Below are 27582 nucleotides of genomic sequence, written 5' to 3' on the forward strand. Positions count from 1 at the left end.
ACCCTAGAACCGCGTACAAGTATTTGGCCAAACCCCTTTCAAGTATAAAGTCACTTTTGCCCTTCCTAGGGGGGTATATCCATTTTTTTCTAAGTTTTCCTCATCATTACTCCCCCACTTCTTGAGTGACGTCACAGAAGAAGTCGAAAAGCCCCTTCTGCCTGTCGAACTGATGATCTCGGGGTCTTTTGGGGTCCACGTGTCGTTCATTGCGCCTTGCGTCGATCAGTGCACCCCAAAAGGGCAGGTGTCACCCCGTGACTGGGCAACGGCCAAATTTGAAACCGCCTATTCTCTATATATATATGAGTCCATTTCAAAAACATTCCGTTGGCTCCAAATATATCGCTCGAGGTCGCTGCTTTGAAGTATTCGATCCAGAGTTTTCTTCTCCTCCACCATCCCAGTTGCCAGGCTTACTCCCAGGTACCATGTCTTCTCCTAATACTTCTAATGTCGGTTCAAACGCTACTTCTGTCTCTTCATCAACTCCTTCCGATATCCCCCTCCGAGCCTTAATACCCCCTAGGCTTAGGTCTCGTCCGAATAATCAAGTAGAAAGGTCTGATCCTGATGAAGCTCATACATATGAGAATTACCAATCTATGTTGCAATGGGGATAGTTAGTATTGTAAGGCTACAGATTCAAAGTATAAAGGATAAGTTCTTCATCCCTAATAATTACGAGATTGTCATACCCAGATCTTTTGACCGCATGCATCAGCCACCGCCTGGTTTTTGCTCCTTCTCTCTGCATCACTTTGAGGCAGGACTACGCCTACCCTTAGCTCCTTGCGTAGCCCACATCTTGCGTCGCCTAAATTTATGCCCTATGTAATTGTCTCCCAACTCTATTCGTCGTATAATCCTTTTTGTCATTGTTATTACACCGGTTTGAACCTAGCTTCGATAACTTTTGGTCGTTATACTCATTTACGACCTCAGCGAGATCTGGTGATGCGGGTTTTTTCTATCTATCAGCCTGCAAAGAATGTATGTTTCTCGATCCCCTTACTTCCAAGTAGGTCCATGGAAGAAAAAATATATCTTTATCAAACCCCCTCCAGGTCGCGAATGGCCCTTTTCTCTTGATTGGAAGGTAGAAAAGCCAAAGCCTGTTATGGAAGGAGGGGGCCTAGAAGGGGATCAGATAAGCAGCCTTACCTCCTACCGGTATGACCCGAAGAAGATTTTGGTAGAGGAGATTCTTTGGCTCGCTCATTTAACTCCAGCATCCCTCCAGGTGGAGGGTACCTTAGGTGATACAACTTCCTTTTGTTTTCCTCGTCTTTTATGATAGCACTTTAACTGGGTGTTTTCTTTATGCAGTGACTATGGTTAACCAGGATCGCATCGCTCAGCGCGTCAGGTCGGCTCAAGCTCGAGCAGCGGCCGCAGCCCAGGCGGCTCAACTTGCTAGCCCTCCAAGGCTGCTTCTTCGATGCCAGAGGCCAACATTCCCCAAGGCCATATAACTATCGAAGTTGGTAGCGAAGAAACCCGATCACTTGGCCAACCTCGTCGACACCAATCCATGATTCCTGCAAGTAGTGTGAGATCGCGGGACCGTCCTTTGCATGAAGAAGGCCCTGTTGAAACTTCAAGAAAGCGCAGATCTAGCGGTAAATCTCCTCTTCTACCCAGCCGGGTGGTACGATCTCGATCTGGTGAGGAAGAACTCCAATCTGAGGCAACTAGGTTAGAGGAAGAAATAAATATGGATGTGCTTCGTGGAGTTACCGAGTGCTGGAGAACTGCAAGATTGGACCTCCGAAGTCCTGATCATCCTGTAGCTCGCCTGGAAGGAGACAAGTGGATTCCTGACTGGCAAATTTCCCCCCAGAGTTCCATTTTCAAGACCCGATCGGGCCAAGATTCCTGGGAACTATATGATGCAAGTTGCCTCCCTCGCGATCAAGCTGCACTCTTGCAAATCTCGTTTACTCGCATGGAGGAGTACTGCGCCCATTCTCTAGTTCAGGTACTTCTAACCTCATTCTTCTATTCTTCTTTTTACTTAATTTACTAATGTCCCTTTCTCTTAGGCGGCCAACTTTGTTTGAGGATTAACTCTAAAATATGCTGGCTTCCGACAAAACCATATCGTAGTCGAACGTCAAAATCTAGAGCTGAGGAACAAGCTTACTGAATCTTCTACTAAGGAGGAGGAGTGGTTGAGGCAACGATCATCGATGGAAGCTCGTATCAAGGAGTTGGAAGATCAAATGGCCTCCGAAGTGTCTAAGGCTACTGCTACGGGGAAAGAGATAGGATTTGAAGCTGGTCATGCAACGGGAAAAATTGCTGGAGCTATTGAAGGTCGTGAAGCTTATTTGAATTCAGAGGAGTTTGCTAACCGAGTTCGTGAAATTCGCCTTAATGGCGCCCGAGATTTTTTAAAAGCACCTACCTTTGACTCAGCTGTGGAGATTAAGGCAGCGGATTACCTGATGCAAGGCTTTAATCGCTGCAAATCTCAAGTGACTCTGCTCAATGGGTTTGCTCCTGATTTTGATGTTTCCCGCCTCGACCCGGGTCTCGATGCCAACCTCCAACCCTTCCCGGATGAAGATACTCCAACAGCAGACGATGATGAATTCGCTGTCTTACTTGAAGAAATTGAGAATGCCTAGTTTTCTTTCGATGTCTTTTATTTCTAGAATTTTGCAGTTGTTCAACTTTTCTTCTGCTCGTTTAACTTACATTGTTACAATCTTGTCAGACGATCTTTCACAGAACCAACCCACTTCTGATATAATTTGCATGTATAAAATGCTTTGGTCATTACGCGAGAGAATTTTCCGCAGATAATCAAAAAATGGAGTACGGTTAATCTTTCACAGATTGTAATTTTATTCGCCTTTCTCAGGTCATAACTCAGCCTTTCATAGGTTACAATTTCCTCATAATCTTTCTCAGATTATGATGTACCTCTCTATATCTAAGACTAAGACTCATCAATCCTTGATAGATTACAACTTTCTTCAATCTTTTTCAGATTTATATTCATAATCCTCCACAGATCATTCCCTCACCATAATTAACCTTATTTATTGAAGATGACCATTCGACTAGCCTTTCCCAGGCAATGGACTAAACATAGAATCTTCTGAGATTTCGTATATTCCAAGGTCGCGGGAGATCCTTGCCTTGGGGATCCTACAGTTTATATGCTCCGTTTCCTACGATCTCAACCATTTTGAACGGTCCCTCCCAATTGGGGTCGAGTTTACCCACGTGCCTAGAGACTTCCACCTTTTTCAATACGAGGTCAGCCACTTGCAGCGATCTGAATTTCAGGTTCTTGTTGTAGTTCCGCAACATCAAACTTTTATAATGCATCATCCTCACTTGGGCCGCATCTCTTCTTTCCTCCACAATGTCGAGGTCGAACGTTATTTGCTCTCGGTTGATTGTAGGGTCAAAACCCGTAATCCTCGGCGATTCTTCTCCTATCTCTACAGGAATCACAGCTTCAGAACCATAAACTAAAGAAAAGGGAGTTTCACCTGTAGTCGACCTCGGGGTCGTTCTGTAAGCCCACAAAACTCCTGGCATTTCCTCTACCCAATCTTTTTTCGAGCTTATTCTGGACTTCAAGTGCTGCAGGATAATTCGATTCGTCACCTCTGTTTGTCCGTTCGCTTGGGGGTGCCCTACGGTGGTGAAGTTCTGTTGTACCTTCAGTTCCCGAAGCCAAGAGGTTATCTGTCTTCCCTGGAATTGTGTCCCATTGTCTGATATCAAGATTCTTGGGATTCCAAATCTGCAAACTATGTTTTTCCAAATAAAATTTATAACTTCTCTTTCTGAGATCTTGGACACTGCCTCTGTTTCCACCCATTTAGAGAAGTATTCCACAACTATTATAACAAACTTCTTCTCAGCTCGGGCAGGCGGAAATGGCCCTAATATATCTATGCCCCACTGATTGAACGGACAAGTAATCGGGATGGGGGTCATAGGCACCGCCGGGGTGTGTATTTGAGAAGCATACCTTTGACATTTCTCGCATCTTTGCACGAATTCTTTGACGTCTTTCATTAATGTTGGCCAAAAATATCCTTGCCGAGCTATTTTCTGAGCTAACGACCTAGCTCCTGAGTGGTTCCCGCAACTACCCTCGTGAATCTCCCTTAGAACATACTTTGCTTGCGAATCATTTAAGCATTTAAGGAGAGGTCCTTCCACCGTTCTTTTATATAGTTGCGATCCGATTAACGCGAATCTAGGAGCTTTAAATTTTATTCGACGGGAACGTACAGCATCGGTTGGTAAGGTCCCCTCTGCAAGATATGTTGCGATCTCTTCTATCCATGGACATTTCATGCTTACCATGTTGGTCTCTGATCAATCTGAGATCGCTGCTCGCTCTCTTATCATCACCGTTATTTTTCTATCCTTAATTCCTGTCAACGAAGCCCCAAACTTTGATAAAGCATCTGCCCTTTCATTTTCATTTCTTGGCATCTGCCGAATAGAGCACCTAGAAAATTTCTGTATCAAGTCTTTTGCTTTCCCAAGGTATGCCACCATCGATTTTTCTCTGGTTTCATATGCTCCCTCGATCTGCATGGCGACTAGCTGGGAATCCGTGAAGACCTCAAGGATTTGTGCTCCAACCTCAAACGCTAATTCCAAGCCCAAGATTAGGGCCTCATATTCGGCCTCGTTATTTGTAGTAAGAAAAGATAATCGTACAGCAACTTCGATCTAGACGCCTCCTGGTCCTTCAATCAGTATCCCTGCCCCTCCGTTGTTGGTATTGGAGGATCCATCGACATGCAACATCCAAACCCCCGTGTCCTCCGATGTACTCAAGGTTTCTACCATAAAGTCAACTAGAACTTGAGCTTTTTCCGTTGTTCTGCTTTGATAACTGATTTCGAACTCTCCTAATTCGACTGCCCATTTTATCATTCTGCCCGAGACTTCCGGTCGTGATAGGATACTTCGAAGGGGATGATTCGTCATTACCACTATTTTATGCGACTGAAAGTATGGTCGCAATTTTCTAGCGGTAATGACCACAGCCAACGCCAATTTTTCGATCTCGGTATACCTTGTCTCTGCTCCTTGCAACATTCGGCTCACGTAATATACCGAATTCTGAATTCTGTTCTCTTGCTCTGCTGTGACCCTCCATTCCTCGTCCTTCATTGCATTCATCTCTTCTTCGTCAATGTACTTTTGTGCTACTGCCATCAATTGTTCCACATCGGCCGGTGGGTCTCTTGCCAAAGCAGAGGCGAACACTCCTTTCTTTAACCCATGGATGAGGATATTAGTCATCATATCTATCCTAAGATCCTGCACCTCCAGTGTTTCATTGTTGAAACGTCCCATGAAGCCTTTCAGACTTTCGTTCTCACCCTGTCGAACGGTGAACAGATGCGTGGCTGATCGTTTCTGCTTTCTCTTACTCGCGAAATGGAATGCAAACTTTTGCACCAATTGTTCGTGCGATTCTATGCTACCCGGGAGCAGATTTATAAACCACTCTTGAGCTTTCCCTGTCAAAGTAGTAACAAACAATTTAGCAATAATGGAACTTGGCTGCCCGTAAAGATTCATTACCATATCAAAGGCAGCCAAGTGCTCTTGAGGATCTCGCGTTCCATCGTATTTTGGGAGATCCGGCATCCTAAAACTCGGATTGACAGTTTCAATAAGTATCTTGTTGCAGAAAGGCGAGTTACGGTTATGTGCCACTATTTCCCCTCGTTTTTTGAGCTCGTCTATCTACTTTCCCAGCATAGCTATCTGCTTGCTCACATGGTCCACTTCTGCTCGTGATATGGCCGGCCCCCTCTGGAGGCTACGATCTTTACTGCTAGACCCAACCTCCGACGGGATGTGATATTTCTTACTCGCCTCCCTTTAGCTTGTTCCTCCAAAATTTCGCTCCATATCTTTCTCCTGGAACAACCTTTTTCTAGCTAAGTCTCTCTCGATAGGAGTAGTAGTTCTTTCATATGCAACAATAGCATTTCTTCCAGCTTCTTCCATCATTCGATGTAACTCATGACGTGTTAGATGTACAGTGGGTTCTCGTTCATCTAACGGGGTCTCCATATCAGGCATATTCTCATTAGAGCGTCCCTCCATAATCCACTTAGTTTCCCACAGACGGCGCCAAAAATGATCAGGCTCGAAATCGTTGGTCTCGCTCTACGGTCGTTGCCCGCGCTCCGCTCCCGATCCTTGGGATACTGTGGATAAAAGAAAACGTTATCTAGTCGGGTTATCACCCGACGAAGACACTCCAACGCTCAAGTTAGTGAGGATTCTTTAATATCAGATACAGGAATGTAAATATGTCTCCTTGTGAATTTGAGAAAAGAATTACCTTTGAGAAAGAGATTTTCTCCTTCTTATACTGAATGCGGCATCTACTCCGATGAACGCCACGTGCCCCCCCACGATCTCAACCTGTGTTTCCCACTGAGTGCACACTTCCTTAACTTATGCCCCATGACTATACGTAATGTGCTAAGAATCCATGATTATGCCCATTAATCGCGCCACTAAATATTTACTCACCCTAGAACTGCGTACAAGTATTTGGTCAAACCCCTTTGAAGTATAAAGTCACTTTTACCCTTCCTAGGGGGTTATATCCGTCTTTTTCTAAGTTTCCCTCATCAGGCATGCTTCCCGACAATCAATCTTAACAACGAGTGACAATCAAGGAAGGAATTAAATTGATGGCAAAGCGAGAGTACGAAAGTGGCCCATGAAACTGTTTGATTTAGCCTCACTGATATGAATTTCAGATAATAAAGACTACTTACCTATAACAACTAAGTAGTATAATTCTCTAGCAAATAAGAAAATTCTAGTAACATGTTTGTTTTCATTTTCAAGTTATTTTTAGGATAAGTCAAAATATATTCAATATTTGCCATTATTCATAAACATTTTATCAGAGTATTATTAATTGTTTTAGTATAAATACATATATATATATGTACACTCATATATATAAATATATATAAAAAAGACATGATTTGAAGAACAATAATTTTTGTCTCCCAAAACACAACATTGAACATACAATACTTATTTTAAATTATCTCCAAATATAAATCCAAACATACATTCTATCTCTAACACATACCTATTTATCTTTATTCTTCTGTCTCTATTTTTACAAAATACTCGAAAAATAAATCCCAATACTATGTAGGCTTTTTAGGATAAAATGTATAAAACCCTCCTGTGTTTTAAAAAGTATGTAAAACACACCCTCCCTGTTTTCAAAATAGGCTAAAAAACCCCTCCTATTTTGTTTTAGTCAGCAAAAAACTCCCATTCTATTAGCAACTAAAGGGAAGTGGAGGAGACGCGCGTCTGCTGCGTTTTGTAGTCATTTTCTGCGGTTTAGGTTCATATTTAATGACACTTTGGACTAAAATACCCTTCGATTGGTCTATATAACATATAAAGCGCTTGGCTTGTTTTGTGTCTTCCTTTTGCCATTTTTCACCCTAAAAAATAAGTATTAAATTTTGTTATATTTAAATTTAAATAATCTTATAATTATTAATTATTAAATCTGAAATTATTTTTAACTAATTAAAATATAAATTTAATTACAATAATTATTATTATAATTTTTATTAATTAGCAAAAATATTTAATTATTATAATTATTTAAAATATTCTTAATTAACTAAAATATATTTTAATTAATATAATTAAAATTAATTAAAAAATTAAAAAAAACTGCAATTTCGCCCCTTTTTTGTCGGAAACTTGTTTCTAAGTTTTCGGTGTCGTCTGGATGAATTTTCGACTGCCAATAGTACCATTCGAATCCTCTCTTCAAGACGAACATTTCTATACCTTCAATTTGAGTTTTCGTCAATCAGAGAGAGTGGGCTCAAACCACGATCGCTGAACATGTTTGTCATTGATTTGTCTTCGTTCGGTCGAATCTCGGTTTCAAACCACCACCATCAGACTCGTCTCTTCAAGACGATTCTAACGAGACTGGCCTCACTCAATTTGATAAAAAATTTACTGAGATATGAGGATTTTAATAAAAAAGAGCCGCCAACAACAAAATGGTGGGGAAGCCGGGGGTGGGGGTGGGGGTGGGGGGCAGCGGGGGTAAGGGGGTGGGGTGGTTAATATATAATAATAATATATTTTTAAAATTTTAAATTATTTATATATAATATAAATTAAATAATTTATTGAATTTAAACCTTTTATTTTTTTAAAATCTAAAGGTTGAGATTAATTGATTAGATCTAACGATCAATATTTGATAAAAAAAGATCCAACGGTCAATAAAATAAGAAATAATATATATTAAGTAAGGGTATAACGGTTATTTTTTAAAAAATTAACACCGTTCGTTGGATTTAACGGAGAGGAGGCGATTGAGTTGAGTTTTACAAAACACATGAGAGCTTTTAGCCTATTCTCATAACAGGAGGATTTTTTTTTACTCATTTTGTCCAAACTTTTTAATCTCTTTGAACATATTGAGAACTATAATTATACATTTACACGAAATAAATAAAACTACTTGTTTATTTTGCATTGTATCAATTGCTATTTTTTTTTTTTTGTGTTATATGAATAACAAATTCCACATAATATTTTCATATATTAAATAATAAACATTAAGTGATTTCTTTTTTTTTTTTTGTTATTATTTTTTATGGAAGTATAATTTATTTACTAATTACTAGTTGTCATGACACATCGTTCTTGTGTGCATATATAATTAATCTTTCACCTTTTAAAATAAATTATAAATAAAAATAGAATATATAAAGGAAAACATCATATTTTTTAAAAAATAAAGAAATAAAAAAATCACCGTTTGTGATTGAAAACATGTCTTGGAGAGCGAGAGCACTACGTAGCATTGGCTAACACCTCGAGCTAAACGCAGCGTTGAGCGACCTAATAATAATTTAAAAAGTGCATTTCAAACTATGAATATGATATCAGAAAGCCGAAAGTGCAACTCTGTCTAGCACGCTTATGCATCATGCTCACGTTTACTTCCAAAGTGTGTTAAACAATTATGGAATAAAGTTTCCAAAAAAAAGAAATTAAAAGAAAATGCAGCGAAAAAGTTTCAAATGTCCTTCAAATATTTTCATTTTCTATTTTCAAGAATTTCATACACCAACTTCTTTTTCTTTTTTTTTTTTACTTTGGGAATTTCATTATTATTTTGATGCATATAAATAATTTCAATAATTTTTGTATTTTTCTGCGTAATCGTAAATTTATCTATTTTATCTTCGATATTTAATTCGTAAAACGGTAGAGTTTTAGAAGGGATAATAATTAATTTATGACATATATATAGTTCTTGCGACGCTCAAAGATATATTTTTATTCATTTTTAATACTTTTAAACTCAATTTATTTTATTTTATTTGAAAATTACAAAACATTGCTCGTATTGTTTAATACATTTTTTAAACCTAATATATAAACTCTTTTTTTCAAATAATTTAAAAATCAACCAAACATAACTCCAAACACTTAAATAAAAATCTCAACCACCCCATTATGATATATTTAGATATATATATATATGTGTGTGTATATTACTATGCAAGGAGTGTGAACTCACTCAGAATTGCACAAACGGCGTCGTAACGTTGAAGATAAAGTGTGTGTGGAATTAAAGAAGATAGTGGGTTGGTGAAACTATACATTGCTCCACTTTCATACTCTAATCTGAAAAAATCTTGAATCATAGGCATACACGACACTTTTAGCTCTTGACACATATGTCGTATATGTCAATAATTCAAGATTCTTACATCATTCTTGATCTCGATAGAACATCCAGGTCCTTCCTAGTATAGTTTAGATGCTATGTTTTTTTATCAGAATATTGATAGGTTTGTTAAATGGTCTTTAATTAAAAATTTTCGATACTTAAATCAATTTTAAATTGGATCAAAGTATTTGCTGCTGATACAAAAGTAATAAATAACGTACCCAATAAATGAAATGACTGTATGTTTATAAGGCCAAATGTTCCCATTTGTTTAAAACACGTGGCATGATCATAAGTTTGGAGATATTAGATAATCAACAATTCAAATATTGAGTCACCAAATTAGGTCACCAGATCAGGTCGACTTGAATATCCCGACCCAAAGCCAAGATGGATGACGCGGATCTTTGCCTTCAAGTGACGTTTTGCCTTTATAAGGGGTATTTTTGTCCTTTTATCAATTAATATGACGTACTCCTATCAATTCTATTTCGGAGAAACAACGAACGGAAAATGAGGAAATATGTGGGCACACTTTTCTTCTAAGAAAACCGTTCGTCACGGTGGAATGCTATTTCGTCTCGTTATAAAAAAGTTGATTATTCCCTATATTATTAATTATTACGATTTAAAAATCATAATATATCAATATTATTCATAATGATCAAATAAAATCGAAACAAAAACTTAATTTTTAACCTCGGTTAATCAACATTCACTATAATTTTATCTACCGACTAAAATATTCGCCATAAATTGAACTGTAGCTTATGCTTCACATTGTCCGCACAAACGACTAATAGTTGTTGCGTAGCCATTATTAATTACTATTCGCCATAATTTTTTACTTTTAACCACAGCAATCAATCATAGCAAAAAAGTAATTATATTTCTTTTCGGGAAAACGCAAATTACTCCTATGTGATATGTGAAATGAGCGAAAAATTCTATGTAAAAAAAATAGCAAATTAAAACACAGAGGGTAAATTGCTAAAAAAAAATAAATAAAATTTTACTCATTTCACATATCACAAGAATAAATTGCATTTAACCTTATTTTTTCCAGTGCCCAAATACTTGATTATCTCATATTATTATAATTACATGATTTTATGCATATAAAGATTTTTAGTTTAGAAGACTTTCCACTTATAGATAGTGAAAAGGAAAATCATCAACATATTAAAGAAAAATGTATCTCTACCTACCCAATACATATTTGCTTCTATTATAAGTTTCGTTCCGACAAAGCCTAAATTTTAAATATTATTTAAGTGAGTGGCGTAAGATTTTATTTTATTTTTTTTGTTAAATTTAAATAAAACCCGAATTAGATTAAATTTATTACAATTATGGTAATTAAAAAAATTGTCATTGAATAGTCATTTGAGGAAAACTCGTTTAAGATATTAGCAATAGTGGCATGCAATGTATGTATGTACGTAAATTTATTTTATATAAAATTTAATTTTTTTTTACATATCTTTGTATGATCATACTTTTTTTTATTATATTTGTTGATTATATGAAAAATGTGATTAAGGAGAAAATTGTATTTTACATCCCACGAGTTAATGTTAATTTGTTTTTAAGTAATAAAAATACTCAAATTTCAAGTTTTTGTCAATTTTAATTTTTATCTTCAAATGCCCCCAATTTTGCTATTGCGTAATTTATAATTTTTTTTATAATTTATTTCCACTATAAAATAGTAGTTATTGGACTTAAAATAAGTGTCTGTTAGTTTATTATTGAAAATAAGCTTAAAAGGGTGTTTTTATTTTACAGCTTATGATTTTATATTATTTAAATTAAGTTGATTTAAAAAAAATTATGATAAATTGTCTACCAACTTCTACAGTTCATTGATAAAATTATAAATATTAAGTTGTTTTTTCCTAACACTCAAATTTCAACCTTTTTTCATGACTTGTTTTTACAAACATTTCGAACTTAGTGTGGTTTAATTTATAATTTTCTCTACAATTTATTTCCACCACAAAAATAAAAATTATTTCAAACACTGTTTAAATAGAAGATATAGCATTAGCTATATATATGTGATTAATTATACTTAGACCCCTTTTGAGGATGTGAAATTCCATTTTTCCTCAAAAAAGTTTTAAAATTACACTTACACCCTTCGAAAATTTCCTTATTTACACCCGACCCTTTCGTTAGAGTTTGACATAAAATGTTGATGTTAACAAAACAATTACATAATTTTTAGTTTTACCCCTCATTTAACATTCTCATATAATAATTCCGTACGTATAAAGGAAAATATAATGATGTTAACTTCAGTCTACATATTCATATATATTATATTAATTCCTTTATAAGTGCAAATATGTATATGAGAATGTCAAATAAAGGGCAAACAAAAAATTCAGATAATTTTTTTGCTATTTCGTCCAATTCTAACGAAAGGGAATTAAGTATAAACAAATTTTTTTAAGGAGGGTTTAATTTTAAAAAGAAATTAAAAAAAATATAATTTTATATTTTTAGAGAAATTTTAAATATAATTAAACCTATATATATGTACACACAAGATCAACCATTAGCATAAGCTAATAAAAGAATAAGCCCTGGTGGTAGGAATTGAGGTTTCACACCTTTTCTTCCACAAAACCTAGAAATGAGACATCTTGAACATACCACCCATAGTGGACATAGCACTAACATAAGTCCCACACTAACTAATGATTGAATACGACGAATAGAACCTAGTTGACAATAAAATCCACTCTTTCTTGCAAAACCCACAAATCCCATCTGGCTAAAACCCCTCTTCATCTCCACCCCACACATCCCACCAATTAAGCAATGGATTCTTGCGCAAGAACCTCACTCTTTCTCACCTCAACTCTAATCCTACTCGCCCTTACAACCTCCGACAACTCCAAAGACAGACAGGAATGTGCGGACTCACTGGTGGGCTTAGCCACCTGTCTGCCTTACGTTGGAGGCACTGCAAAAACCCCCACACCCGACTGCTGCAGCGGCCTCAAACAGGTTCTCAAGACCAACAAGAAGTGTCTTTGTATAGTGATTAAGGATAGAAATGACCCGGATTTGGGCCTCAACATTAATGTCACTCTTGCTTTGGGTCTGCCCGCCGTTTGTAATGCCCCGGCTAATATTTCTCAGTGTCCTGGTAAGGGTGTAAATGAGTCGAGTCGTGTGAGTTTTACTATTCAACTACTATGATTTGTTTTAAGAAATTCTAATTCAAACCTGTCTAATTAGAGCTGAATTACTGATACAGTTGTTATGTAGCTCGGCATAATCTAAGAAAAACGATCAATTACATGTAGTTATGCTTGCCAGTGATTAGTCCAATTCTGTTAAATTTGGTTTAGACAAGAATTTTTCTGTCCTAACCATATTGGGTCGATGCCTGAAGTTATGGAACATTTGAGCAAGTTTTGGCAACGTGAATTGACTAACATGGTAAATCTAATGCTGCAGCTCTGCTCAACTTGCCTCCCAATTCACCAGAAGCCCAGATTTTCTATCAACTCGGCAAAAACTCAACCGGTACTACTGCCGCTAGCCCTGTTGCGGGAGGCCCGACTGCTAATGGTATGTTAACACTTCCCCGGGGAGACTATCCCTTTTGTTGGATTGATCACAGACACACGTACATTTTGAAAATTCTTGGTGAATCTCGAGATTCTGAGCTCTCGGACGATCGCAATTTCTTAGGTTCACGTGTTCAAAATGGAGGGATGCGATAATCTTGAGGAACTCTGAGTCTCGAAAGTCACCAAGAATGATTGCTAATGGTTTTTTATTGACAGTGGGGCCAAATTCGACGAGTGCCCCTGCCGGAGCAAGTACCGCTGGAAGCAGCTCTCAGCGGAAAACTAGCGGCTTTGGCAGACCGAAGAGATGGGTTGGATTGGAAGTCCTAGGCGGGCTGGTTCTGTTATCGGTTGTGATCATGTAATAGCGTCTGGAGTATGTTGTCCGAAATTCGGACGGAAGTATTATTTCTGTTTTTGGACACTGACAGCAACCATGTGTTTGCACTGCTTTATTTATGGAATTAGATATTACAAGAAATAATCAGTATTGTGCAATAATTAAGTATTGTTTTTCTTATATATGTTCTGAATTGTTAATTTCATTTTTTATTTGGTATGGCATTTTAATGTACCAATTTATGGTTTTTGTTTGGGTCCAATTTCAGTGAATGAACATTCCTATCGACACGATTATAGTGAACTATATTGCATTATTCCCTCCATATATTCCCTTAGAAAATTGCGTACAATTTTCAATTTGATCAATTCTAATAAATGAAAAGTAAAATCAATGAAAAAAATTCTTTTGTATTTTCTTTTGTATTACAAAGTATTATTAAATGTAAAAAGTCCATTAAATGTATTATTTTTTAAGTTCTTTTAATTTTACATTGTAGCTTTTGAATAATTACAAAAGATTTAAGAAAAAAAAAGTCTGAATAATATTTATTGAAACATAGTTTTTAAGATAATAATTCTTGTGAAATATATATATTTTTTTTCCATTCATACAAAGTAGAAGTTTAAAATAAATATTCAATAAAAAAAGAGAATAAAAGTTTAATTTTTCTCTAAAAAAGTCATAACAGTATGAGAAAAAATCTACTTTTTGAAACTTCATAACTAATAAAAACTATAGTGTTTTTTAAAAGTTTCAAAATCAATGACGTAAAATTTATTATTATATTTTAGTATTAAATTATTATAATTTGAATATAATATTGTAAGCATGAATGTATTTTCATAAGTAAGGAAAAGGCCACGGTGAAAAGTGGAAGGGCATATAAAAAATAATTCTATTATAGACGTAACGATGGAGTAATACATCCTATTGGGATACATTATCCTATAAATTAAGATAGTTAAGATTGGGCCCGAGATTAATATCTGTCTCTAATACGGTGAACCAAACATGTGATGACGTATGACAGATAGTCTTATCATGCCTAATTATACGAGCCAAACGGAACGTTTTATACAATACATCAATATTATCTAAATCAACCAACAAATTCAAATTAAACAAAGAAACATCGATCATACTACTACTAAAAGAGGTACTTCTCAAGACTGTTGCTTTCTTCTACCTGATTTTTTGATTCGAGAAATTCAAGCGATCTTGGCCGACTTTTGGTGGAGTTCACCAGAACGAAGGCTGATTCATTAGGTGTCTTGGCCCATCTCTGTCGGAATAAACATCCTGGAGGACTTGGATTTCATGATTTACAGCTGTTTAATTTGGCTCTATTAGCGAAGCAAGCTTGGAGATTACTTTCCAACCCAGAGAGTCTTCTTGCACGAGTTCTTAAAGCTCGTGACTTCCCAAGGATATCCTTTACTAATGCTTCATTGGGATATAATCCTTGAGCGACATGGTGAGGTATGATCAAGGCAAATGTCATTGGCAGGCTGGCGATGGGAGCAGAATTCGAGTTTGGCAAGGCTGGTAGTTGACCAGGTTGTTTCTGTTTCAACTATTTTCTTCTCAACCCCCTGCTTCTGAGGATGTTGCAGTTGTTGATCTCTTACTCCCAACTCGAATGGGCTGGGATGTGGAGAAATTACTACAGGGTGACTGCCCAGTTTGTGGATGTGAAGGAGAGAACGAGGAGCATATTGTTTTACAATGTGATTTTGCTCGACAATGTTGCACTTTGAGTGAAACACCATGGGTGATAACATGTAATAGGGAGGGGTTTCCTAAAGAATGGTTGTGATATCTTGCAAGTGAATGTACTAATGATCAATTATTCTTGGCAATGCCACTTACTTGGGCCATCTGGGGACATAGAAATAAGTAAATATGTGTTTTGAGATAGATGGTATGTTTGGATTTGTGTTTTGATATAATATAAAATAGTGTAAAATAAGTGGTGTAGGTTTGATGTTGGGATTTGGGAGACATGAGTTACTGTTCATTGTCAAATCATGTCTTTAAATATATATATATATTTAGTAATATATATGTGTATGTATATAGTATTTTGTTTGTTAGTGAAATATAATATGTATATTTATGTTAAGAAAAGAATAAAAAATAATAAAAAAAGGAATAAAAAAATAAATTATAATTGCACACCTAGTGGAGGTGTGCAAAACACAAAAACAAACATAGAGTGTCTATGTAACAACAGTATATCTCTTTTCTTCTTGATTTTTGTTGTTTCTATTATTAGTTAATCACATGCGAAACTATTGTTTTGGTGTTTTGATGGTTATAGAAGTCCTTTATTTTCTTGTCAAAAGAAAATTACATAATTTTGGAATATAAACGACAATATTACCCTTTTATGTAATTAAGAAAAGGAAAGGGCATAGATCCAGAAAATGCAGTTAAATGCAATTTACCCCTCTGTGATATGAAAAATGTACAAAAAAATTTCTGTGAAAAAAATAGCAAATTACTCCCCGTATTTTAAAAAAAAGAAGTGAATTACCTCCTATATAGACCATTGATAGATATAATTTGCTAATTTTTTTTTTACATAGGATTTTTTACTGATTTCACATATCATCAAAAGGGGGCAAATTGCATTTAACTCTTAAAAGAAAATATGGGGCTTGAAATAGAGTCATGAACCCTGAAAATAATTTATATAATTGATCTCTTCAATTTTTAAGGTCTAGAGTTATGAGATTAGAGAAGTTGCTTTTATAACTCGAAGATTTGAATTGGTAAATTATTATTCCATTGAGTTATAAATGTGGAGAGAGTGTACAATAAAGATGGCAAAAAAAAAAAAAAAACAAAAAGAAGCCTACTAACTATTATGATGGTTGAGGATATTATTTGATATTTCTAAATGATATTAGAATCTAAATAAATTAAAATAATCATCCAGTGTGGAGTTTATTTTAAAATGCAGGTCATGTGCATAACATGAAGAAAAAAAAAGAGATGAAAAATGATGAAAAAAATAAAAAATAAGAGATACGTGATATTTATTTTATGATATGAAAAATTGCCTCAGGAGACTAGCATAGAAGCTAAATCCTTTATCATCAAGGGGGATGGGCTAAGCCCATAAGAAAGTCACTTCTCAGAGTAATCCAACCTTTGTGATTGAAGACCCCATGAAGAAGGTTGAATGTGTAGAAACAACCCGCACTGTGTGACTTATTTATAACATATTATTTTAAAGAGAGTATGCAATGATCTTCTTTCTATCCCTAAGGTACAATGCCATAAAAATGTGGTGTTAGGTTTGTTTGTGGCCCTCAATGAAACCAAATGCGAGATTTTCGTGAGGTATGGATCACATATATTTTTGGAGGGCTCACCTAAGTGAGAGTTGCCATGGGTCATGGTTATGGATTTGGGCTAACCCTATAGACTGCATGAGAATCAGGATTAAGGCGTAGGGTCATTAATACGCTCATAGCTATAACCATGTCCTGAAGTCAATATCGTGTGTCTTGTAATTGAAAGTTGATTCAAAGTCAAGTCCATTATTACTCCTTCAAATGAATATTGCAAACACTAAATGTATGTTCAAGCCCAAAAAACACATGCATTGATTGCACAGTATAAGTTGCTATCTATTTCATTTCATATTTTAATTTCGAAAATTACAAATCTTGTGGAGATCGTTGGAAATAAGCTTTAAATTTTTCTAAATTATCAAATTATTTTCAAGACTTTATTTGAACTTTATGTGCCAGTTCAATTTGATATTTATTTAAGATTATGATCCCATTATTATAATAATTTAATTATAATTATATAAAATTTAATAAATATTTGGTCGTTACTTTTTATATATTTATGTGGCTTATATATAATTGGATTTATTATGCGTTTTAGTTAGGCCACTTAATATTTTATAACAACCAAATTCTTACAACTTTTTTAAAGGATCATTAGCTTTTCTATTTGGCACATTGAGAGAGATAACTTTTATAAAGCTTACGAGTTTGACAAACACTTTTATACTCCCATAAGTATTTTACGATTTTAGTATTTGGAACGTGATAAAGGATTGATTCCTAGTCTCCTCGTGGTTGTGTATATGGGAAGAGACACTGTTTAAAGCTAATGAGATTTTATCTTGGAGTTATGATCTGCCGATAAAACTTGTATGAAGGATGACAATCATAGCTTTAGGACAGTGACAAATGCCATGACTCTCCATCGATGTAATTTTCTAATTTCAAGCTTTATTTAATTTATTTTATCACTTTATATATTGTGATAATATAATCTATTGATATTTTATATGTGAGGTTATTTGAAAAATATAATATAAATATTTATATAATATCCAATACAACAATTACATGCTATATTTAATAGAGAAAATATTTGTCTCAGATAAACAAAGTAAATGAGCTGTTAAGTAATTCAAATATTGGTAATGAATTCTCCCATTATTATTGTTTATCTATACTAATAAAAAAAAATCCTATTTCTACTCATAAATAGTTAATCACACCATGACACCAGTTTTGCAAATTATAAAAAAAAAAATATCCCTTATGTATTTCAACCATCCCTACTCAAATTATTCTTCTCATCTATATATCTATACAAATATTAAAAAAATATTTTTTTTCACTCACAAACGGCAATTTTAGACACCACTGCACCATTTTTTTTTAATTTATAGTTATTTATTTATTTTTTGAAATGTGATATGTTGGTTTATATATTTTATTTATCATATGCACATAGGGATGGTGAGCTATAACGGCTAATGAATACTATATAAAAAAGAAAGGCCCTCTATACTTACAAACAACGGTTAATGATGCATTGCACCAATTTTTTGTAAAACAAAAAATGCCATTTAACTAATAATATAGCTAACTTAATTAATTTTTTAAATTTTATATTAACTGATAAATTAATTTTTTATTTTCTTTCTTTTTTTTAAATATAATATATTGATTTATATATTTTTTACTCTTATATAATATATTTTAAAGTATAAGAAATTATTTTATTATATGCATGCAGGAACATCGAGTCATAACGGCTTGTTATATATATATATAAAAAAATCTCATTTTCACTCACAAATAGCAGTTACTTACACCATAACACCAATTTTTTAAATTACCAAAAATATCCTTATGTATTTTCAATCACCCCTACACAAATTCTTCTTTTAATCTATACTATCTATTTATACTAATATGAAATTTCATTTACAAATGGCAGTTGGTTACCAAATTTTTTTGGTCGATAATACCGCTAAATTAGTTTATTTTTATTTATTTATATTAACTATGATGTGTTGGTTTATATATTTTATTCTTATTTATAATATATTTCAAAGTATAAATAATTATTTATTATATGCACGTAGGGACGGTATGCCATAACGGCTACTATTATAAAGAAAAGAGGTGCTATAGGCACAAAATGATGATTTTGACACTACTGCACCATTTTTTTTTTAATTCAAAAGATACCTTTCAATTAATAAGATAATTAACTTATTTAATTTTCTCAAATTTTACATTAACTTAATTGCCTAATTAATATATTGCATGTATTTTATTCTCTAAAATATATAATATTATTTATTATATGCATGCAAAAATGCCGTACCACGATAACTAATATATTTTAGAAAGTGAAAAATTTATTTATTATATGTATATACGCAGAAACAACGTATTGCAATGAGTTATAAAAAGAAAAAGCAGTTGGATGTATACTATTATAAAGACGTGTTATTGATATAGAATGACGATTTTGACACTACTCATGAATTTTTTATTTTTAATTCCACAAATATCATTTACCAGATAAAATAATTAATTTATTTAATTTTTTCAACTTTATATTAATTTAACTGTCAAAATTAATATATTTTATTATTATTTATAATATATTTTAAAATATAAATATTATTTAATTAATATTTATAAAAATAATATTATTTTATATGAATAAAAACGACGTGTCACGATAGCTAGTTAAAAACAAAAAAAAAGAAGGGATAAAACAAGAAAGATACAACGAAGTTTACTTATTATACTCCATACATTTCCTTTTTTGATTAAAAAAGTAAAAATCTCATTTCAAACTTCTGAACAAAAATAAAATAAAAGTTGCAGATCGACGAGTTTCGATCGTCTCTCTTCCCTTCCCTCTCTTCCTCGGTTCCACCATCGCCTTTGGGAGCTCTCTCCCTCTCTCTCTCTCTGCATCTACATACCATTCTGTACAATTATCGCCCCCAATCTGGGCCTGGGGTGGAAGAATATCCTCCAGAGTTGGCGTTATTTGAAGCTAAGAACGCGGGGTTGTGTTGAAGGACGCGGATCTGATACGAAACGGAAATTGAAGCAAGATGAGCACGGATCTGGTGGCTGCGCGCACACATGGGAATTTGGACGAGCAGATTGCTCAGCTCATGCAGTGCAAGCCCTTGTCTGAGCCAGAGGTTCTCATCGTTTCCTTTTATTTTAACTTTTTTGTCGTGATGTTTTTTTTTTCCTGTGTATACTTGTGCAGATCTGATAGTTTTGGTGGGTTGTATTTTCTCGATATTCTATAAATTTTGCGGTTGTTTTTGTTGTAATTTGAGATGGGTTAAGGCTAGGTTTGCTTGGATTATTTATTGGGTGTTTTTTCATCTTTCTGGGAAGCATTTGGGACTTTGTTACGAGGTACATTCCTTGAAGGGGTAATTGAAAGTTTGGTGGAACTTAGGCGCTCGAGAGACAACATTAATGGATTTTGTTCATAAATGATGTTGGGAATTGGAAAATGTTTTCCTATGAAATAGATTTTGGAAAATTACGAGCACAGAAGAGGAGTAAGATTTGGCACGTTAGATGTGGAAACTGTGGGTATCTGGTAAAGGTCCGTGTTGGTTGATGAGCAGGAAAATCCAGTGAGAGACAGGAAGAGGAATGAAGCAAATTGAGCAATGTAATTGAAATATGGTTTTAGAGTGATTTCTCCGCTAATTATGCTACACGAGTACTAATACATATATAGTGGAATTGTAGTTCAGACTCGAGAGAATCTATATGCTTATACCTTTTGGGCACTTGTCTTAAATGCAGGTGAAACGGACGCCACTTAATTTTCTTACTTTGTTTCTCATTATAATCAAAGTTTAGGAGTTCTCAGCATCATTATAATTTCTTTAATGGGAACTGGAGTTGTCTATATTTAAGAAACGTATCATACTGTCTTTTTCTTGACATGAAAGAGAGTTATTTTAACAATGCAAGCCATCATGATGTGTTTGACCCTTGTTGAATCAAGACACGCACTCCTACTAATAAACATGTTGATTTTGACGATTTCAAATAAGTAGTTAACTTATCTCAGTCTAGATATTTGAATTTACTATTGCACTAGTGGCAAATACTGGCCAAACAAGAACTTCTTTTTATCTGTTAGCCTTACTTATAACAGAGTTAAAAAAAGTAAGTGTTAAATAAGTCAAATGAAAATGAGGCATCTAATGGATCCTTGATCCACCTTGGTGGAGTATACATGCATCTTATCATCTTAAATGGATGGTGGTAAAGACTGTTTTTAAATTTATTTTCATTCATTTTTGTGATTTACCATTACCACGGTTGTTTAATTCTAGTAAGTTCTCTACAATCCAGTCAGGATGTCTTCTCAACCGTACTTTATGTTGGTCTTGTCTTGTTAGATAGGAGCTAGACTCTACGAACTTCGTGTTACTTTCTCTCTGATACTAGACTCTATGAAGCTATTTGGTAGTTGATAAGTCATGATACTCGGACTACTGTCCCCTTTCTGGATTTATGAATGAATTACCTTGATATTTATGTTATGTTGGCTTCCTTGAAAAACTACTGCTGTTTTATTTTTCATCTTCCTGGAAAGAAAGAATGAATCATGATGTCAATGGTTTTCTGGTGTAAAATTCTTGCTGCTTAGTCAGAGTCCACATGTGCTCAAATTGGTGAACCTCTAGTGGATAATATTGGCAGCTATGTGTGCTCGATTGTAGCTTCATTTAACTCTGAAGCATGGTATGCTAGCTGCAGCGGATGAGTTTTACCTATACTAGCATCTTATTTATTTACAATTAGCAACCTTTTATGCGAATAAACTGTGTACTTTAGATTGAGAATGTTCATTATTTTGAAAATATAGGTTAGAGCCCTATGTGAGAAGGCTAAGGAGATACTAATGGATGAAAGTAATGTTCAGGTATGATTCTTTTATCTTTCCTTTAGTTGTAGTATTTTGGTACTTGTATGCAAGCTAGCTTGAAGCACAGTGTTGCATTCTCTGTGTATTTGTACATTGTCAACCACTCAATAGATGGCAACTACATTTCTGTGCTGGGGATATGTCAATTTGAGTTGTTCCTAAATTTTGATACCTGATTGGTAGGAATTGGATATGATTAATAAGCTCAGGAGTTGTTTCTGTCCTTTACTTCATGTCCATATGGTTATGGATTAACTGGAGGAAGATCGAATTGAAGGTACATGTAGAAATGTGATATTACCTATGATTCTATTTGCTTAATACTCTCAAGAGTCCTATTGCCAAATATTTCGAAAGTAACTGATAGAGAAGAATATCAAAAGTCAAAAGGGCTTGTGGAGGTGTGGCTTCTTAGAGATAAAGATATTAATTTAATTCTTTTAAATCTAGTCTATTAGCGAAGAGTAAGTACAAATGTAAAAGCACAGCTGACTATCGTGTAGAATTTTCCTGTCTTTGTTTCTATGTGGGAGTTTACATTCTTAAATCCAGACTTCACAGTTCTCTTTGGAGATAGTTTTACCAGTTAATTAAATTTTAGTTTGCCTTAGGCTCCAGTAAATCATTTGTTTAGTTAATCATATAAATATTACACATCATTATCAAGAATGTTCTGTTGGAAAACTTTTTCCTTGCTCTGTATAACCTATAATTACTCTGAATTTCAACAATCTAGTAGTACCCTTTATTTATGATTCTGCAAGGTGGGTCTATCATGCCTGTAAGCCTAATTTTGAGTTCTATCACATTGGTTTAATTGTTTTCAGAACCGTATTAGGTAATATATATGATAATTTGTTGAGTCCAGGATGCTAGATTGATTTTGTTGTTACTGAATGCAGCCTGTGAAAAGCCCTGTGACTATCTGTGGTGATATTCATGGACAATTTCATGACCTTGCCGAGCTTTTCCGCATTGGGGGAAAGGTATTTTAAATTTTTAATTAACTACAACATGCATGAACGTTTTTCTTATTGTTCTTCTCTTTCCCAGTTTTTAACTAAGTGAATTTCTGGGAGCAGTCGAGCAGATTTGACTTGAGTATTGACTCTCTTTTCAATAATGTGCTCTTAAAAATTAATACACATGTAGTGGCTTCCTTGTATTTGCATGTCTCCTCTTGCATGATGTTTTACTATTGGATATCTTTTACCAACTCGCAAAGGAGGTTTATTTGAATAGGGTGATTCTTGCGGCACCTCAGATTCAGATCATGATTTTCTTTTGATGGACTTCATCCATAATTACACTCGTGGAAAAGTGTAACTGGAGCACTGTTATTACTCACAGTCTGTTATTTCATATATGCAATTCTGATTAGCTTGTGCGTTTTTTCCTGAGCTTTTTCTTTCCTCATCTGTTATCTGGGTTTATATTTAATTTTTGAGTTGGCTCTCATGATACTTTTCCTTGTTATCTTATTATCTTTTATCTTCCTTATTTTTCTGGATAATTTCAGCAATTTAGTCTCCTTTTCTCCCTCAATAGAGAAAGTTTATACTTGGAAAATCCTCGCGTGATGGATTACTATTTTGATATGCTCCTACTGATATCGAGGACTCCTGTAATTATGATGGTTTGATCAAATTGTTGCAGTGCTACTGGTCATTCTTCTTTAGGACCAATGTTGCTTGAAATTGACTCTGTTCCTTTCGTCATTATTTTTGCATCAGATGGGTTAACTTCACCTATATTACTGTGAAAGATAACATATATTCTCGCTAGTGGTGTCCGTGTAAAGCCTACGCCTTAATTTACGTGATATTTGGAACTGCAAGATCTGTTGTTCTCATCTTCTTTAGTTTACCTTCTATATTGCTGATTTTTTTCTTTAAAGATGTTCACAGGCAGAACCGTTATTAGCTTCTAATATTGTAACGTTTTCTTTTTTGCAGTGTCCAGACACAAACTATCTATTTATGGGAGATTATGTTGATCGAGGTTACTATTCGGTTGAAACTGTTACTGTAAGTTGAAGATAGTTTGCTTGGCATTGCTGTCATGCTTATGTGTTTTAGTTAATGGTTGTTCATGTTCTGTTCATATTTTCCTCCTTTTTTGCCTTTAATCTTTCTTTCTGGGAAGGGGGAGGAGGAAGGGGAAGGTGATTGGCACCATGATATCTGTTACAAGTATTATATGTGCTTGTCTACCATGCATTGCTTTATTTAATGAGAACAGCTGTTTGTGAGTTGCTTATATACTTGTTTCCTGCAGCTTTTAGTGGCTTTGAAAGTGCGTTATCCTCAACGTATTACGATTCTTAGAGGAAATCATGAAAGTAGACAGGTACTAATTTACTTCATTAATTTGTCTCCACTTAATTGTTAAAGGCTGAGGTGATCGTAGACCCAGTGCCTTTTTTCAGACCATCAACAAGTTTCACTCCTTTACTTTGCTCTTGGGCTGATAATCTAGAACTGATTGTATGGGGCTGTCAATTGTTTTGGATACATCAGCAAATAAATCAAACTTTAAATATAATTCATTGTAGGAAAGAAATCCTGGGGCATTTTTATTCTCTAATGAATGAAAAAAGAAAAAATACCTTAAAAACCTAAAACAGAACTCTGCTCCACAAGCATTATTTTTCTTCTCTGTGCATTCTTTGTTAGTTCTTGTTAAATCAGTTTATTATCTTTGCTAGAACAGTATTATTTGCTAATTCTTGTCCTGAATAGTAGTGTTTTCTGTTTGCAGATCACACAAGTCTATGGGTTTTATGATGAATGCCTGCGCAAGTGAGTTCTATATGCTCCCATTTAAGAATTTTTGTCAGTTGCTTGCAATCTCTTGTCAAAAGGTTTGGCTGGTGAAAAAAATGCAACACAAGAATCTTATATTTAGAATTTCACTGATTAAAATGAGGCACCATCATAATCCTAAACTGTTCAAAGGATGCAGATTATAGATTTAATATTTGCAAAGGTGTAATATGAATTGAGATTGTTGGATGATCTTGTTAATGTTCATTGATATTTTTCGCACAGCTAAACAGGGATTTTACATGACAAAGAGCAAGCAATATTAAGTAGTTTGTAGGGTATCTGGTTTTATTTATATATGAAAACAATTATTAGGGATTATTGATCATTTGTCCTTCATCTGTATGCTCTCAAAGATTTTTAAAAGTATGAGTTTTCCTAAAAATGCATTTTTAATACTTTGGCAAGATGTATTCGGACAGTGGTTCTCATACTTTCATTTTCTGAGTATCATATGTATTCACTTTATTTGTAAATCATGAGTATAAATGTGATAATTTTCTACAAAACTACATCATGTATGTTAATGTATGTTTATATGTATTATAAAATCACAATTGTGGTACTATGGAATACTGCTTATATCTCATGGAAGATCTGTTGTGAATACTTTTATGCCAAGTGAAGTTTCTAAGGGACAATGCTACAGCGTATTGTGAGATATACATGAAGAGGCTTTGAATAACTTGGAGTGCAATGTTGTGCTTTTGGTTACTGTTGAAAATCCAAGTATTATTAATAAACCTTTCTGTTTAATTCCCAAGTGAGATTTAGAATGTTTATCCATGGATTACATAAATTCAGAGTGTTAGTGTTGAAGAACCAATTTGGTTAATCATCTGCTTTTATTATAACTGCAACTTTTGTATTACCTTTCAGTTTTGCATATTTTTGGGTCTTCTCTATCTGCATCCCATATTAATGCTCTAATGCTTGGAAATCCCAATTTTATTTTAGGTATGGAAATGCTAATGTTTGGAAGATATTCACTGATCTGTTTGACTATTTCCCCCTGACTGCTCTGGTTAGTAAAACTTTCTTCTTTATTATCGTCCCCATGTAGTTTCTTAATGATATTTATTTAAGCCCTTCCCCTCTGTTTTACTAGAATGTTGGACCTTTGTTGAGGTAAAACACAATTATTTTCTCCTTCCTACTTATGACACATACGACCCTAGTAACAAAAACAATTTTTATCATTAACTGGTTTGCATTTATATTCAAGAAGTATACATGTACTGATTTAAGAAGTTAGAATTCTTGTGTGCAGCTGTATGCTGCTTTTTGGAAGCCCGTCTTTTTAACTATATTATGTTCATTGATGTGCAAATCAATTCTGATATGTTGATCTTGGAGCAGGTTGAATCAGAAATATTTTGTCTGCATGGCGGATTGTCCCCATCTGTTGAAACCCTTGACAACATAAGAAACTTCGATCGTGTTCAAGAAGTTCCGCATGAAGGACCCATGTGTGACCTGTTGTGGTCTGATCCTGATGATCGTTGTGGTTGGGGTATATCACCTCGTGGTGCTGGATACACTTTTGGCCAGGTACTCATCTGCTGATTGAAGGTCCTTGTTTAGCATCCCTGCTTTAAGCTGATTAGTTCTGCAATAATTTGCCAAATTATGTCACAGGACATATCGGAGCAATTCAACCACACAAACAATTTGAAGTTAATTGCTAGAGCTCATCAGCTGGTTATGGAGGGATATAACTGGGCCCATGTAACTACCACGACCTACAATTATGGACAACATATTTTTACTATTAGTATTAGAAATTGATAGTCAGCTGATTTGACCTCTATCACAGGAACAAAAGGTTGTCACTATATTTAGTGCGCCAAATTATTGTTATCGCTGTGGAAATATGGCATCCATTTTGGAAGTTGATGATTGCAGAGGGCATACGTTTATCCAGGTTCTGCCTCTTCCTGCATCCTAACCTTCATTCCGACCTCACAGTGCTCCTTGCCATTTTCCATTCTTTTCTTTGTTCATTTTCTAAAATATCAATTGATTTCCTGTTTCCATGACTCTGGTTGATGATATACCTTATGATTGCTTCTTTGCAGTTTGAGCCAGCTCCAAGGAGAGGGGAACCTGATGTAACCCGTAGAACACCTGATTATTTCTTGTAGAGCTGACTGTTGTTGACTCTGGTTGTCTGAATGATGGTCAGTTTGAAGTGCTTGCACGCTCTTTCTTCTGGTTTAAGCTTTACAAGTTTCTGGGTCCCTCGAAGATATGTGCAAGTGCGAAGAAGGCATGTTGAATTGATAAGGTCCCGTTGCCTATATGCTATACTCTAACCTACTATAGGTCCCTGGAAATGGGAAGTTGGGTTAGCAATGCTTTCTGTATCATGTTCTATAATTCTTTTAATTTTGTGCTGTTTTCTACCTTTCTTTTAATAATTATTTTTCTCCTTTGTTTTTCTTTCTCAATCACTGCCATTCAATGGACAGCGTTCTTTAGAAGTATTGAGGAACTTCTATCAGTTGCTTGATCTTATTATTCTAGTGATTATATCCTAATGTCTTTCTTCTTCACCGCTAACTCTTCTTGTTCGGGGCCTGTCAGAGGTTATTTGTGTTTCAGTTAATTTCAGAGGTAGAAATTCTTAGACCCTGCCGGAAATTAGTCCCGGTGATCATAATCATGCAGAGCGGCTCACATGTGAACAAATCGACATGTTTCATGTTCAGGACATGTTATCTTCCAGCTGTGAATAAAAGATTGATAAATGTGGACATGTTTGTCTGGGCATGATTTGAAATTGGTTTATCGAGGTCGAATTTTGGT

The 27582-nt window shown here is 34.7% G+C and overlaps 2 protein-coding genes across 3 annotated transcripts; both read left to right on the forward strand.

Moving 5' to 3' along the window:
- LOC105173385 (protein YLS3) lies at window positions 12471–13890 on the forward strand. 2 transcript variants are annotated; one of them, XM_020697617.1, is made up of 3 exons: window positions 12471–12920; window positions 13235–13348; window positions 13472–13613. In XM_020697617.1, the coding sequence occupies exons 1-3, from the start codon at window positions 12590–12592 to the stop codon at window positions 13501–13503; spliced, it is 477 nt and encodes a 158-aa protein (XP_020553276.1). In that variant the 5' UTR covers window positions 12471–12589; the 3' UTR covers window positions 13504–13613. The 2 variants fall into 2 exon arrangements, with proteins under 2 accessions (XP_020553276.1, XP_011093401.1); XM_011095099.2 differs by having other exon boundaries at window positions 12486–12920; window positions 13567–13890.
- Window positions 19803–27336, forward strand: LOC105173386 (serine/threonine-protein phosphatase PP2A-2 catalytic subunit). Its single transcript, XM_011095100.2, has 11 exons — window positions 19803–20186; window positions 21890–21946; window positions 22852–22935; window positions 23905–23976; window positions 24227–24298; window positions 24710–24750; window positions 25732–25798; window positions 26134–26325; window positions 26413–26502; window positions 26591–26698; window positions 26853–27336. Exons 1-11 carry the CDS (start codon window positions 20094–20096, stop codon window positions 26916–26918), a joined length of 942 nt encoding a protein of 313 aa, XP_011093402.1. The 5' UTR covers window positions 19803–20093; the 3' UTR covers window positions 26919–27336.

The sequence above is a fragment of the Sesamum indicum genome, linkage group LG11, assembly GCF_000512975.1.
Source record: "Sesamum indicum cultivar Zhongzhi No. 13 linkage group LG11, S_indicum_v1.0, whole genome shotgun sequence".
NCBI lineage: Eukaryota > Viridiplantae > Streptophyta > Magnoliopsida > Lamiales > Pedaliaceae > Sesamum > Sesamum indicum.